The 15,571-nt window shown below is 48.5% G+C and overlaps 1 protein-coding gene across 1 annotated transcript in view; it reads left to right on the top strand.

Annotated features, from left to right (window-relative positions):
* PITPNA (phosphatidylinositol transfer protein alpha) overlaps positions 1-12,284 on the top strand; it is a 29,864-nt gene extending 17,580 nt beyond the window's left edge. Inside the window, exons 5-10 of the mRNA XM_032137869.2 lie at positions 4,136-4,143; positions 5,553-5,627; positions 7,715-7,798; positions 10,870-10,947; positions 11,096-11,206; positions 11,996-12,284. Coding sequence (XP_031993760.1) covers positions 4,136-4,143; positions 5,553-5,627; positions 7,715-7,798; positions 10,870-10,947; positions 11,096-11,206; positions 11,996-12,214 — 575 coding nt within the window. The 3' untranslated portion in view covers positions 12,215-12,284. The remainder of the gene's footprint in view (positions 1-4,135; positions 4,144-5,552; positions 5,628-7,714; positions 7,799-10,869; positions 10,948-11,095; positions 11,207-11,995) is intronic.
* The last annotated feature ends 3,287 nt before the right edge of the window (positions 12,285-15,571 follow it).

The following is a 15,571-nucleotide window of genomic DNA, read 5'->3' as shown; positions in this document are numbered from 1 at the left end:
TGTATTTTTAGTAGAGACGGGGTTTCACCGTGGTCTCGATCTTTTGACCTCGTGATCCGCCCACCTCGGCCTCCCAAAGTGCTGGGATTACAAGCGTGAGCCACCGTGCCCGGCCTAGACGGAGTCTTTCTCTGTCCCCCAGGCTGGAGTGCAGTAGCACGATCTCGGCTCACCGCAACCTCCACCTCCTGAGTTCACGCCATTCTCCTGCCTCAGCCTCCCGAGTAGCTGGGACTACAGGCGCCCGCCAACACGCCCGGCTAATTTTTTGTATTTTTAGTAGAGATGGGGTTTCACCATGTTAGCCAGGATGGTCTCGATCTCCTGACCTCGTGATCCGCCCGCCTCGGCCTCCCAAAGTGCTGGGATTACAGGCTTGAGCCACTGCACCCGGCACACAAATGTTCTTAAAAGACAGGATCGTGCACGGTGGCTCACGCCTGTAATCCTAGCACTTTGTGAGGCTGAGGCAGGCGGATCACTTGAGGTCAGGAGTTCAAGACCGGCCTGGCTAACTTGGTGAAACCCCGTTTCTACTAAAAATACAAAAAATTATCCGGGCATGGTGGTGCGTGCCTGTAACCCCAGCTACTCGGGAGGCTGAGGCAGGAGAATCGATTGAACCTGGGAGGCGGAGGTTACAGTGAGCCGAGATCGTGCCATTCCACTCCAGCTTGGACAACAAGAGCAAAACTCCGTTTATTTAAAAAAAAAAAAAAAAGGCAGTATGCAGTGTGGCTGGGTGTGTCTGGTCCAGGGCCAAAGGTGGATTTTCTTGATGTCTAAGAGAGTTGCAGTGAGCATGCGTTGCAAGAACCTTAGCCAACTTGGCACAAAGGAGGCAAACGGGTAGCGTGGACATCTCCCTTCCTGGGGCAGAGTTCTGGGTACACAGCTTGTGCCAACTGAGAGATGCCCCTGTTCTCTGTGTAATTCTGGGGAGAGTGTTGCAGCTGACATGGGCATTTTTCTGCACATTAAATGTTCATATATTGATCCTTGGCCAAAAGAAGAGAAAAACATAATTTCTTTTTTTTTTTTTTTTGAGACGGAGTCTCGCTCTGTCACCCAGGCTGGAGTGCAGTGGCGCGATCTCGGCTCACTGCAAGCTCCGCCTCCCAGGTTCACACCATTCTCCTGCCTCAGCCTCTCTGAGTAGCTGGGACTACAGGCGCCCGCCACCATGCCTGGCTAATTTTTTTTGTATTTTTAGTAGAGACGGGGTTTCACCGTGGTCTCTATCTCCTGACCTCGTGATCCGCCCGCCTCGGCCTCCCAAAGTGCTGGGATTATAAGCGTGAGCCACCGCGCCCGGCTGAAAAACATAATTTCTGTATCAGCACCATGCGCTAACCGATTGCGCCACTGGAGCTCCACTGGAAAAATATAATTTCTAAATCCTTCATGGAGACAGGGAGTAGGGGAAGGAAGGTTGGTTTCCTCAGTGGGTGCTGAGTTCAGGATACACCTTCACACGGAATGGATATGTTGAATCTTAGATCTGTTAGACACTTGCTCTTTTAAAATAAGAGATACAAACAGGCAAGGAAGGCTACTTTCCAGTTCCCTCTGGGGGCTGATGGGAGAGAGGTTCTTAGTTCAGACATCTTAGCTTGGCCTCAGTGGATCCGAGTCTGAAGGGAGATAGATGAAGGAGTGTGAAGTCAAACGCCCCATGGCTTTTGGAAGGCTCTTCCTTTCCCTTGAGTGGAGTGAAAACAGACTGGGACACCCTGGTAATGATCAGCTCTTGCTGTTCATAGCTTGTTTCCCTCTCTCTTTTTCCCTTGAAGCTGATGAGCTGGAAGTGAGGAGAGGGTAAGATAGGAGTTGGTCTGTGAATGAATGAAAGTGGGAAAAGGGGCCGGGCGCGGTGGCTCACGCTTGTGATCTCAGCACTTTGGGAGGCCGAGGCGGGCCGATCACGAGGTCAGGAGATCGAGACCATCCTGGCTAACACGGTGAAACCCCTTCTCTACTAAAAATACAAAAAATTAGCTGGGCGTGGTGGCGGGCGCCTGTGGTCCCAGGTGCTTGGGAGGCGGAGCTTGCAGTGAACCGAGATCGCGGCCACGGCACTCCAGCCTGGGTGACAGAGCGAGACTCCGTCTCAAAAAAAAAAAAATGAAAGTGGGAAAAGGAAAAGAAAGTTTGTTTCTCCTTCCATCTCTCCCTGGAACCATAGCCCTCGGCTGGATACAGTATCACTAAGCCATGCTTTTATTTATTTATTTTAAATTTTTTTATTTTTTGAGACAGAGTCTCCCTCTGTCACTGGAGTACAGTGGTGCAATCTCGGCTCACTGCAACCTCCGCCTCCTAGGTTTAAGCAATTCTCCTGCCTCAGCCTCCCGAGTAGCTGGGATTACAGGCATGTGCCACCACACCTGGCTAATTTTTATATTTTTAGTAGAAACAAAGTTTCACTATGTTGGCCAAGCTGGTCTCGAACTCCTGACCTCAGGTGATCCGCCCGCCTTGGCCTCCCAAAGTGCTGGGGTTACAGGCAGGAGCCACCGCGCCCGGCCCTGCCGTGCTTTTAAAATGCCTGTTAGTCTTACTTGGAAATCCCTGCTCTCCCACTGCAAAAGATTTCCTGCGGCTTTTCTGTGTACCTCGGGTTGCAGTTTGAACAGGGAATACTGGAATGCAGAGGTGTTTGAGGGCCTGGGAGGGCTGGAGAAGGTTTGGGGAGGATTGTTTGGTCACCCAAGTTGGCATGAAAAGGTCAGCAAGGGCTGTCACCTTCATGGTTTCAGAAAGCCAGTTTGTCAGAACTGAGTGGATCTGTCTCCTAGGGTCTCACAAAGACTAATGTATAAAAACCCCAACGCCAATCTATGAAGTTACACTAAAACGCAAAATTACTACCAAAACCGGGCATTCCCATTTGATGATCAGGGCATTCTTTTCTCGTGGATTCTTTTACATGAGAAACCAAATTATAATCAGAATGCCACTGTGTGGCAAAGAATGTCCACTTGGCTGAGTGATCAGATTCTTGGGTCCATTGATGAGCACATCTCGGGGAGGCCGAACTAGGAGAGGCTTTCTTAGAGGAGATGGATTCAGAAAAGGTGCTTAGCTGGAGAAGTTTAATGGCTGGTGTCATCAGACCAGTCCAGCCTGGCACTGCTGCCCCCACTCCAGGGATGGCTCTGCCAGAGATGCCACATGCAGGGGCTGGGGCTCCGGGGCCCACCACGGCACGGGAGAATTTCTGCCGACGAGAGATTATACCCATCATTTCCCTTTCTTATTCTAACGTGGTTTTCTTGAAGCTGCTAACAGGGCAGTTACTTCAGTGTAGGCCTTTCCGTTGTAATCTTAATCTGGTGCTTCCTTCTAAGTGTCTTTCGTTGGGTTTGGGGGAATTACTGACAGTCTTTTGGGTTATTTCTGTACATGATGGCTCTTACTCTTTATATTTCAACTTTGCCTCATTTTTTGCTCAGGGGTAACCTTAATTTCAGTTATGGAGTTTGTTAGCCGCACATATTCTACAAACATGGCAGTGGGGCAGCCAGCAGAAGTGGACATAGCTCCTAAATTCAGAGGGTACAGAATGAACCAGGCGGTCTCAGGATTAGAGCTAGTCCGTTCCCCAGTGACATGAGAGCTGCGGTCATTTTCTCTGATAAATAATTGAACCATGCTTTCTAAGGGGTTCCCATTACAATGAGCAGGAGTGCAGAGCCTGGGAGGTTTGATTACAGTGAGAGGAAGGGTGCAGGAGGCAGATACAGTGCCTGGCCAAAGCACCCCGCTCTGTGCCCCGGGAGGTAGAGGCTGGGGTAGGGGTGGGAGGTGCCCGGGAACGCTCTGATGCCAGAGTGATGGGTTGCGGCACCTCCACTGATCAGCGCTGGTCCCTGTCAGTGCCCTGCTGAAAAGAATCCCAAGAAGCCCGTAGCAGCGTCGCTTTAATTAAATTCCCTATCTGGTTTTTTGGGACGTTTGTCTGAGTGAAATTTGAGGGTTGGTGCGTTAAGGTATTTCTGACTCACTGGGGCTTGGAGGTGGCTGTGGAATCAAGAACTCTGCCATTCGTCCTCCTTGTGGGGAGGGGGGCAGGTGTTTCTTCATCGTCATTAATCTTTTTCTCTCTTCTTTCCATGTCCTTGCCTGGGAGCAGTTATTACAGTAAGTATTGTCAAGGGGGTTGGAACCGTAGATGATGTATGAGAACAGGAGAGAGGAAAATGGAACTGCACGGGTGGTCTTGGGTGCTCTTTCCCTTGGCTGATGTTTGGAGTTGCTGAGGCTGAGTCCTGTCAATGGACTAACAAGGAACCTGTTAACTGGCATGATGACCTCCTGCTTTAAGCTGCATTGGCCTGTGGCTCCATCAAGGGCATCCTGGCTGTGGGTCTGACATGTACATGGTGGCTCGAGGCCCTGCCTCCCCAGGTCACACCTTTTCAAGGTTGTAGAGAGATCTCCATTCAGCTGACCTGACCGACATCCCTTCCCCATCTGTGCATCTGTTGACCCCACTGAGCACTGATCCTTGGCAAAATCGTGAAGTCAACGGGGTTTCTCTTCCACAGCCATCCCCTCTGTCATTGCCCACCCGCCAACCATTCAGCACACTCATCTGAGTGCCTTGTCCCTGCTGGTGAACACTGGCTGTCTCAGGGAAACTGGTTCCTGCTGAGGAGTTAATGGGTTAATGTGTTCCTCCTTTGAGAAGTTCCAATTTTTAAGAAGCAGAAAGGGAGGGAGGGAGGCAATAATTAGTTTGAAGGGTTGAGTTACTGAGAAGAAAACTTAAGGTGTCAGCCACAGGCTAGTTGGAGGGAAAGGGGCCGTGGTGAGTATCTTTGATGGGTTAGGAAGTCTGTGCTCTTTCCACACTGCTTAGTACCCATCAGCACTCTGCACATTAAAGTATGCTGGAGTGCTGAATGTGTGGATTCTGAAGTCAGACAAAACTGTTTTGAGGCCCAACTCTGTCATGATCTCTATGACTTTTTTTTTTTTTTGAAACGGGGTCTTGCTGTTGTTTCCTAGGCTGGAGTGCAGTGGTGCGATCTCGGCTCCCTGCAACCTCTGCCTCCTGGGTTCAGGCGATTCTCCTGCCTCAGCCTCCCGAGTAGCTGGGGTTACAGGCACCCGCCACCATGCCTGGATAATTTTTGTATTTTTAGTAGAGACGGGTTTCACCATTGTTGGCCGGACTGGTCTCGATCCTGTGACCTCAAGTGATCCGCCCGCCTCGGCCTCCCAAAGTACTGAGATTACAGGCGTGAGCCACCCTGCCTGGCCCGATCTCTGTGACTTTGGTTAAGTCACCTAACCTCTTTGAACTTCACTTTCCTCATCTGTAAAATGAGGGTGATTCTACGGAGCTCTCAGGCTGGGGTGAGGATTGAATGGGATAATACATGCCTAGTGTGTCGTGGGCTCCCAGTCAAGTTAGCTGTTATTACAAGGCAGAGGCTGGAATCTCCTAGCTGCCCATGATCCAGTAATGCCCATCTCCAGTAATGGGAGATGGTTACTCTCAACAGTGAACCTAGTGACTTTCATGTATTTTTTTTTCCTTCCAGAATGAGTACATGAAAGAAGACTTTCTGATTAAAATTGAAACCTGGCACAAACCAGATCTTGGCACGCAGGAGAATGTGAGTAGTAGTTCCCAAAAGCCCCGGGGGTGAGGTCTTGAGTCTCCGCCTTGTAGCTTCTCCAGCGCTACCATGGGGTCCTCTCTGTGGTCCTCTTTTGCCTGGCCAGGAAGGCAGTGGCCTCTGCCTAGACCTGTCTTACCCCCATGGGATTGCTGTGTCTCTGAGTTGCAAAATGTGATCTCCAGAACTTTTTATGGGGTCTTCTCGTACTGCTTGGATTGGTGCAGTTCCTGGCACATGGGAGCTATATCTTTAAAAGACCAAAATTACAGTTTTCTATAGAGCACAATTTGCAGTAACTCCCAAAATATAAAATACACCTATCCTTTAGCATTTCCATGCCCAAGAATTTAGATTAGACAGTTATTTTCACATGTGTGAAATAACATATACAAGGAGACTCATTGCAGTCTTCTTTGTGTAGCCAAAGATCAAAAACAATGTAAGACCATCCTGGGCAACATAACAAGACTCTGTCTCTCCCAAAAATAAAAAAAAGAATTAGCTGGGCATGGTGGTATGTGCCTGTGGTCCCAGCTACTCCAGAGGCCAAGGGTGGAGGATCATTTGAGGCTGGGAAGTCAAGGCTACAGTGAGCTGTGACTGCACCACCGCACTCCAGCCTGGGCAACAGAGTGACACCCTGTCTCCAAAAACAAAAAACAACATAAGAGCCCGTTAGACCGGGCGCGGTGGCTCATGCCTGTAATCCCAGCACTTTGAGAGGCCGAGGCAGGTGGATCACGGGGTCAGGAGATCGAGACCATCCTGGTTAACACGGTGAAACCCTGTCCCTACTAAAAATACAAAACATTAGCCAGGCTTCGTGGCGGGCACCTGTAGTCCCAGCTACTCAGGAGGCTGAGGCAGGAGAAGGGCGTGAACCCGGGAGTCGAAGCTTGCAGTGAGCCGAGATCGCGCCACTGTACTCCAACCCGGGTGACAGAGTGAGACACTGTCTCAAAAAAAAAAAAAAAGAAAAGAAAAGGCCTGTTAGTAGGACAACATTAAATGAATTGTGGTGCAGCCAAATAGTGACATCCTTGCAGCCATGGAAAAACCAATAGGGAGCAGTCTTCAAGTTTACTGTTCAGTTAAGAATGGAAGTTATGAAACAATGTGTGTGCATGCCGCCCTTCATATTAGAAGAAGAATCCATGCACATGGATGTTTGTATGTAGGATCTCTTAGAGGTAGCTGTTACTAGACTGGGGACGAGGGACAAGCAAGAAGAGGAGTACTCTAGTTGCTCTATTGTATCCTTTTGTAATTTTGAATTTGTGTCATAATTTTGTGTTATGTGCGTGTACAGCCTGATCAAAATAATCAGCATGTTGCTAAACAGGCACCATCTCTAGAAGGGTTTACAGTCTTTACAGCCGGGAACATATGGAAACGGTGTGGGCACCGTAAACACACGGAAGGCATTTTGACCTGCAGAAGTGACGTTTAGCCTGAACAGTCAGAGCATTCATTCTCAGTCATGTCTACTTAAAATCCAGCTGGGGCTGGGTGGGAGGCTTAGGCGGGCGGAACACTTGAAGTCAGGAGTTTGAGATTAGCCTGGCCAACATGGTGAAACCTCGTTCCTACTAAAAATACAAAAATTAGCTGGGAGTGGTGGCCCACGCCTATAATCCCAGCTACTCGGGAGGCTGAGGTAGGAGAATTGCTTGAACCCAGGAGGCAGAGGTTGCAGTGAGCCAAGATTGCGCCACTGCACTCCAGCCTGGGCGTCACAGCAAGACTCCATTTCAGACAAACAAACAATCCAGCTGGGTGCAGTGTTGTGCACCTATAGTCCCAGCTCCTCAGGAGGCTGAGACAGGAGGATCACTCGGGCCCAGGCAGGAGGCTGAGGCAGGAGGATCATGCCTGAGAAACATGGTGAGACCCCGTCTCTTAAAAAAAAAGTCCATTCTCCCATTTCTTTGGATAATTTTGTATGTAATTGTATAGTTACTTACCATTAGGAATCTTACATCTGTAGCTATGGGAATGGCAGGTCCTAGGTGTCCATTCTGGCTAAAGGATATTTTATAGCTGACAAAAACTGCATAGTGGTTACCCACTTGTTCCCACAGGTGCATAAGCTGGAGCCTGAGACGTGGAAACATGTGGAAGCCATATATATAGACATTGCAGATCGAAGCCAAGTGCTTAGCAAGGTAGGATCTGTTTAAAGATGCGGGTGGACTTCGAGATGCAGAAATGACTTCTCAATGTTAAAGAAACCAGGAAACCATACCCAACTTGGCACAAAAGGAAATTCTGATGTGTATTGCTTGTTTTATTTTTAAACGTGAGTATTAGGAGTTTTCTTGTCTTGAGTTGGGGATGCCATCAGAAAATTAGTGACCCAAATTTGTGTGCCCTGTTTGGCCTCTGAAAATTATTACTGGACTAAGTAGGTGCTGTAGCTAGAGTATTTTGCCCTGCTAAAATGATGCTTAGCCTGAAAAATCAGAGCACCAGTTCTCAAATTTATTTTTCCAACTCAGTAATTAAAAAAACATTTATTTCCTGCCTACTGTGTTGTGGAATATTGTCAGGATCTCTGGGTTCCAGGTAAGGGATGCAGAATGTATGAATAGACAAGTCCCCTGCCCTCAAGAAGTTGGTGGTGCCTTTTCAGAGTAACACATACTGGAGCAGACCCCTGGAAAAGGATAGTCCACTGCTGGACCATGACCTTGGTCAGAAGAGGGACGAGGTCTCGCTTGCTCACTGTTTTGCACCCAGAAGTATTTGCTCAGGGAATGAGGGAGTTAGATTCCTCCTCATTCATTACCATTCTTACTAGGCAGAGGCCTCATTGGGATTAAAAGACAGGAATTTAACTGTCTGCCCACTGATAGAACCGCTTGAACCTGGGAGACAGAGGTTGCAGTGAGCAGAGATCACACCATTGCACTCCAGCCTCGGCGACACAGCAAGACTCCATCTCACACACACAAAAAAAGATACTTTGATTTGTACATTTCCAAAAAGATATAAAAACCATCTTGTGCTTCCTTGCCTAATATCCCAACCCCCACCCTCAAAACGTTGGTGGATTTTTCAAAAAACTTTTTATGGAAGTTTAACATATACAGCAAAGTGAATATAAGTATGCACCTTGATGAATTTTCTCAAACTGGATACTAGCAAAAAGTATGATTCTTTGAGTATTTTGTCAACTCTGGTTGATCTGTGTGAGTGGAGGGAAGCAGTGATGGAGAATATTTATTTTTTAAAGCACACATAAATATAATCTCCTCAGAAGCTGGGCACATTAGCTCACGCCTGTAATCCCAGCACTTTGGGAGACTGAGGCAGGCAGATCACTTGAGGTCAGGAGTTTGAGACCAGCTTGGCCAACATGGTGAAACCCCGTCTGTACTAAAAATACAAAATTAGGGCCAGGCGCGGTGGCTCACGCCTGTAATCCCAGCACTTTGGGAGGCCGAGGTGGGCAGATCACGAGGTCAAGAGATTGAGACCATCCTGGCTAACATGGTGAAACCCCGTCTCTACTAAAAATACAAAAAATTAGCCAGCCGTGGTGGCAGGTGCCTGTAATCCCAGCTACTTAGGAGACTGAGGCAGGAGAATCGCTTGAACCCAGGAGGCGGAGGCTGCAGTGAGCCGAGATCACGCCATTGCACCAGCCTGGGCAAAAAGAGTGAAACTCTGTCTAAAAAAAAAAAAAAAAAAATACAAAATTAGCTGGGCGTGGTGGCGCATGCCTATATAATTCCAGCTACTTGGGAGGCTGAGGCAGGAGGATCACTGGAACTCAGGAGGCGGAGGTTCCAGTGAGCTGAGATTGTGCCACTGCACTTCAGCCTGGGCAACAGAGCGAAACTCTATCTCAAAAAAAAAAAAGAAAAAAAATCGGCCGGACATAGTGACTCATGCCTGTAATCCCAACACTTCGGGAGGCTGAGGCGTGTGGATCACCTGAGGTCAGGAGCTCGAGACCAGTCTGGCCAACATGGTGAAACCCCGTCTCTACTAAAAATATAAAAATTAGCCTGGTGTGGTGGCAGGCATCTGTAATCCCAGCTACTCAGGAGGCTGAGACAGGAGAATGGCTTGAACTCAGGAGGCGGAAGTTGCAGTGAGCTGAGATCGTGCCACTGCACTCCAGCCTGGCCGACAGCGAGATGCCGTCTCAAAAATAAAAATAAAAAAATAAGGCCAGGCGCGGTGGCTCACGCCTGTAATCCCAGCACTTTGGGAGGCCAAGGTGGGTGGATCACGAGGTCAGGAGATCGAGACCATCCTGGCTAACACAGTGAAACCCCGTCTCTACTAAAAATACAAAAAAAATGAGCCGGCGTGGTGGCGGGCACCTGTCGTCCCAGCTACCTGGGAGGCTGAAGCAGGAGAATGGCTTGAACCCAGGAGACAGAGCTTGCAGTGAGCTGAGATCGCGCCACTGCACTCCAGCCTGGCCGATAGAGCGAGACTACGTCTCAAAAAAAAAAAAAAATTTCTCAGCTTTGGGTAATACTTTATGAGAGAGAGAAATTTATTATCTTTGTTATTTTTGTTAAGTAGATGCTACAAGTTTGTATTTCCTGAGCCCACATTAGTCAATGTAGAGGGACAGCTGAAAATTAAACTTTTGTTGTGGTTAATTAACACAGGAAATAGACTGCATTATAAATCTGTGAAGTGAGACTCACCAGTAATGGGTAGGTTCCATACATTGAACATTTCCAGTAATGATTTTGTTAAAACAAGCCAGAGGGAGATTGCACTGGAAGATTTAAGGAATGACAGCCGGGTATTCTGAGCGCTGGCTGTATTTTAGAGTCACTTGCAGAGATTTAAAAAAACGAAAAACAAATCTGTGCTGCCCTCACCTGCAGATATTCTCAGTCACTGGGTTTTAGTTGGAGTGACTCAAAAATTTGTGTTTTAAAAAAGTCTTCCCTGGTGATTTGGATGCTCACCCCAGGTTGAAATTCTCTGTCTTCAACACCGTAAATGTGTGCCTGCTCAGACAGTCTGGTGATACTTTCACACTGGCAAAATGGAAAACAAACGCTGTTGGAGAAAATCACATAGAACTCTCCTCTGAGGCTAATGTAAACAGTTCCACATCTTGTTTATAACATTTTCCCATATTTGCTTTGCGCCATCAGCATCAAGATCTGGTATGAAGTGAATGCTAATGAAAAATCTGTCCTCCCCATGTCTCACTCCCTCTCCCACTCCCCTCCAACCCCAATTCCACAATTTCTCTCAGGATTACAAGGCAGAGGAAGACCCAGCAAAATTTAAATCTATCAAAACAGGCCGAGGACCCTTGGGCCCCAATTGGAAGGTACCATTCACACCCTCACTGCCAGGGGGCTGGGCAGCGTGTGGGTGGGCCACTCCCTGCGGAAGAGGGGAATGGCTGGGGTGAGCTGGGGATGGCCTGAGGTCTGCCCGTTGTTACTTGCCTACCCGTGTATATGTTTCTAATGCAGCAAGAGCTTGTAAACCAGAAGGACTGCCCGTATATGTGTGCATACAAACTGGTGACTGTCAAGTTCAAGTGGTGGGGCCTGCAGAACAAAGTGGAGAACTTTATCCATAAGGTAAGTAGCTCGGCTGAGGCCTTCCCAGTGACTGCGTATGTGTGCGGTGGGGAGTGTTTGGCCGAATGAAGATGGCCCAGCCCATGTGACCTGCATGACAGGGTTGCCAACATGAGCATACCTCACAGTTTGGCGGCTTCCCAGCTGCCCACCTTCCCTTGCACTTAAGTGTCTTACAGTTTAATGCTGTCTTTCCAGGGGCACCACATGTGACAGGGAAGGAAACTGAGGCAAAAGAAGGCCACAGGAAGGGACTTGCTATGACTGACCTACAAATAAAACTCAGTCTTTCTTTTCTTGCAGCTAAAAGGCAAGAGGTGCTGTGAGCCAGACTGGCCAGTGCCCTGAACTACTCTGCTGGGCAGATCTAAGGAGTTTATAGCCTTTTAATCCTCCGACGTGTTCGAGCCTCACTTGGGCCGTATTTCATAGCTGCCGGCCAGTTTTAATCTGGCATTAGACACCAGAGACAGGAAGAAATGTGGCAGTGGTTTGGGGCCCTTGGCTTGCCTAGGAGTTCATGGGCTGCTGTCTTGCTAGTGCTTTGGGCAGAGGGCCTAGTGTGAGGTAGGCGTCCTTCTTTCTTGGGGGCTCCCTCCTACCTGTTAGACACGTGAAGGCAAAGGTCATTGACCCATGGCTGGTCCAGATAACCAGCTGGGCATTACTCCTCCTCCTGTACCCCCGTCCCCAGTCGAGTGTGGGCATTCGTGTGGAGTGCATGGAGAGAAGGGCTGTGGCAGCAGCCTTTGCCTTCTGCGTTCTAACGTGGTTCCCTCCTTTCTATAGCAAGAGAGGCGTCTGTTTACAAACTTCCACAGGCAGCTGTTCTGTTGGCTCGATAAGTGGGTTGACCTGACCATGGACGACATTCGAAGGATGGAAGAAGAGACAAAGAGACAGCTGGATGAAGTAAGTGGGGGCTCTGGGGGCTCTCAGTTAGATAAACACACGAAGATTAAGGAGACTGTTTTGCTGGGGCACTTCACCGAGAGCACCATCCTGTAGTTCTGGGAACGTGTCAGTGTCTGCTACAGGGAAGGTGTCCTGGGCAATATGTGGGCACTATACGGAAGAAAACAGCCTGTGCTCTTGAAGTGACAGTTGAGTTGAAGTCTTGGCATATCCACAGAGACAAATATGGCAGTATGTGCCAAATGCCAAGTGGGTAATACGGCCGCTACAGCGATGCTTCAGAGCCTGGTGGGGAAGAGCGTGCGGGGCTGCAGAGCTGGAGGTGACCCTGGGAGGAGGCAGGCTGGGCTGACCTGTGAATACCATGCACGTTACCCACAGAGGACAGCCACAGCACACGCAGGAGCTGACGGCTGGCGGCTGTCTATGGTCGTTTTGAGCTATCAGAGTTGGGAGCTTTTGCTTTTCTTTTTTTGGCCTTGGCGTGGATCGCAGAAGGAGGGTTCCCTGTTCCTCAGGAGCCTAAAGACCTAGCACTTCTCATGCCTCATTTGGAGATGCTGATGCTTCCCTGAGAGGCCCACTCAGAGGAGATTGTCAGTAACATTCAAGCACTCACTGTGTGCCATGCACCATTCTGAGGGCCTTCACGTACACCGTCCTGCAGTCTTCACGATAGCCCGTGAGGAGGTGCTGCTGCTCTCCCTACCCTCAGATGAGGAAGTGGAGGCTCTGAGAACTCAATGCTGCGCTGCCCTGGGTCACACTGTCTTGCAGGTGATATGGTCAGAGTAAGAGCCCAGGACTCTCTGGCCCCGGAACCACAGCTCTTAATCACTCCCCTGTACTCCTCCCTCTAAATGCAATTTGGGGCCCTCCTGCCGTCTCGGAGCTAAAAATATAATAAGGCAGGAAGCTCCGTTTCATAAGAACTGCCATCACTTCTTCCTCCTTGCCCCAGGTGGGGTTGGCATGGAGTTTGGGTATCCAGTAGAGGCATTGCTTTGCAACAGCCACCCAGCTCTCCTGCAGGGCCTCAGGCGAGAGCCAGGCTTGGGCGCCCATGCTGCCGTGCTGCACGGACGCTCCCTGCTTCACCATGCTGGTCTAGGGCGAAAACTGGGTCCAGAAGTTCTTCCTCTGGAACCCTGCAGCGAACTGTTTTTACCATCCAGAATGATACTTTTCCTGGGCTGACTCACTGCTAAGTGGTGCACTGAGTTGGTTCCTGTTGAAGGCAGATGTTTTGGTTATTCATTTAGCTACATTTAGCAGGGAAGTGGCAGGATTTCATTGGGGCACAATCCCTGATTCTTTTGCTAAGGATCTTTAGGAAGGGGTAGACCTCAGTGTCCAGGGGTCTGGTGATTCTGACTGTGTAAGAGAAGCCTGAGGCTTTTGGTCACCCTAGTCCTGAAAAAAGAAAGGGAAAATGTTAATAAATGAAGAAACGTAGAGACTTTCATTGGAGGTTTAGCCTGGAGCTTCAGCCATCCACTGCCTGACAAAGGCCAGCATGACGTATGTTGGGGTTTGTGGAAGTGTTTGCTGTCCACCTTTCATTTCTTCGGGTAGAATTCAAATTCTTGGAGCTAGAAGAACTCTCCAGAGGATCTACTGGATCTACTTTCTTCAGATCCAAACTTTGAGAGCCCTCAGTGTTAGAGAGTTGTTTTTTAATCTCTCCCCCTTTTGAAAATCTTTCTCGGCTGGGCGTGGTGGCTCACACCTATAATCCCAGCACTTTGGGAGGCTAAGGTGGGCAGATCACGAGATCAGGAGTCTGAGACCAACTTGGCCAACATGGTGAAACCCTGTCTCTGCTAAAAATACAAAAAATTAGCCTGGCGTGGTGGCAGGCGCCTGTAATCCCAGCTGCTCGGGAGGCTGAGGCAGGAGAATCGCTTGAACCTAGGAGGCGGAGGTTGCAGTGAGCAGAGGTCACGCCATTGCACTCCAGCCTGGGCGACAGAGCAAGACTCCGTCTCGAGGGAAAAAAAAAAAGAAAAGAAAATCTCTCCATTCCATGGAGAATCATGGCCAAAAGCTTAGGTGATCACCGTCCTCCAGGATAACTGCAAATAGAAGAAACTCTCTTTGGGATTAGAATTTTAAAACTCGTCTGCAGTGGGAGAGAAAGCAAGTCCACCTCATTGTGGTACATGTTGTGGCCTCTTTAGCAACTGTGCAGGACCTCTGTGGCTGACTGTGCTTGGTGTGGCTTGCCTTTTTATTTTTTTGTCTATCTAAAAATAAATGTTTTATCAAAGTTATATTTTGTAGTTTTAAAACTCAGCATCCCAGGATTATGCGTCCCACCCCCTCAGAAGCAGCCCCTTGTAATTCTGATGGTTGTTTCTTTTGTTAATTACTTCCATACTTTCCAATAATCTATGCTGATGCTCTTAGTAGTTCCTTTTTTTTTTAAGAGGTGAGGTTGTGTTCTGTCACCCAAGCTGGAGTGCTTGGCATCGTGCAGTGGCATGATCATAGCTCACTACAGCCTCAAACTCCCAGGCTCAAAAATCCTTTTAATTCTTTTTTTTTTTTTTGAGACAGGGTCTCAAAAAAAATGAGGCTTAAAGATTTGGGAAGCAAGGGATTGAGAGATTAGTTCTTTGCCCTGAAAAGAAAAAATTTCTGGAAATATGTGCCTGTAGGAAAACGGTTTCTTTCTGTCTCTCTCTCTTTCTCCCCAACTTGCCTTTTTTCTCCCTTTCCCAAGCTCTTGCTCTCTTAAGAGGCCCATAATCTGAAAAATGGAAGAAGGTATCTTAAAGGTCATTTGGTCCAATTGTATGTTCAGTGCTGGAGTCCTCTCTGTAGCTTTCCTACCAGCCTATGCTTGATTACTGCCTGTAATGGGGAACTCACTGTCTCCCAAATATGGTAGTAATAAAAATATTTGTATTATTAATAGAAGCTAACATTTATTGAGGACTTCCTGTGTGCCTATCACGTATGCTAAGAGTTTCACATGTATTACATCACCCAGTTTTTCGTGGCAACCGATAACACAGGTATTAGTTTCATTTTGTAGATAAAGAAACTGTGGCTCACAGAAGTTAAGGACATTTTATAATTCACTGAACAAGTACCTCTTGGGCCTTTGGCCATTAACTCTTTAGATAATGAGATTCAGAAAAGAGAATTCACTTAAAAATTTTTAAGAAAACTTGTGGCCGGGCGCGGTGGCTCACGCTTGTAATCCCAGCACTTTGGGAGGCCGAGGCGGGCGGATCATGAGGTCAGGAGATGGAGACCATGGTGAAACCCTGTCTCTACTAAAAATACAAAAAAATTAGCCGGGCGTGGTGGCGGGCGCCTGTAGTCCCAGCTACTCGGAGAGGCTGAGGCAGGAGAATGGCGTGAACCCGGGAGGCGGAGCTTGCAGTGAGCCGAGATTGCGCCACTGCACTCCAGCCTGGGTGACAGACCGAGACTCCGTCT

The sequence above is a fragment of the Hylobates moloch genome, unplaced genomic scaffold (assembly GCF_009828535.3).
Source record: "Hylobates moloch isolate HMO894 unplaced genomic scaffold, HMol_V3 SCAFFOLD_19, whole genome shotgun sequence".
Taxonomy (NCBI): domain Eukaryota; kingdom Metazoa; phylum Chordata; class Mammalia; order Primates; family Hylobatidae; genus Hylobates; species Hylobates moloch.
This window is presented reverse-complemented; position numbering and strand designations above follow the sequence as displayed.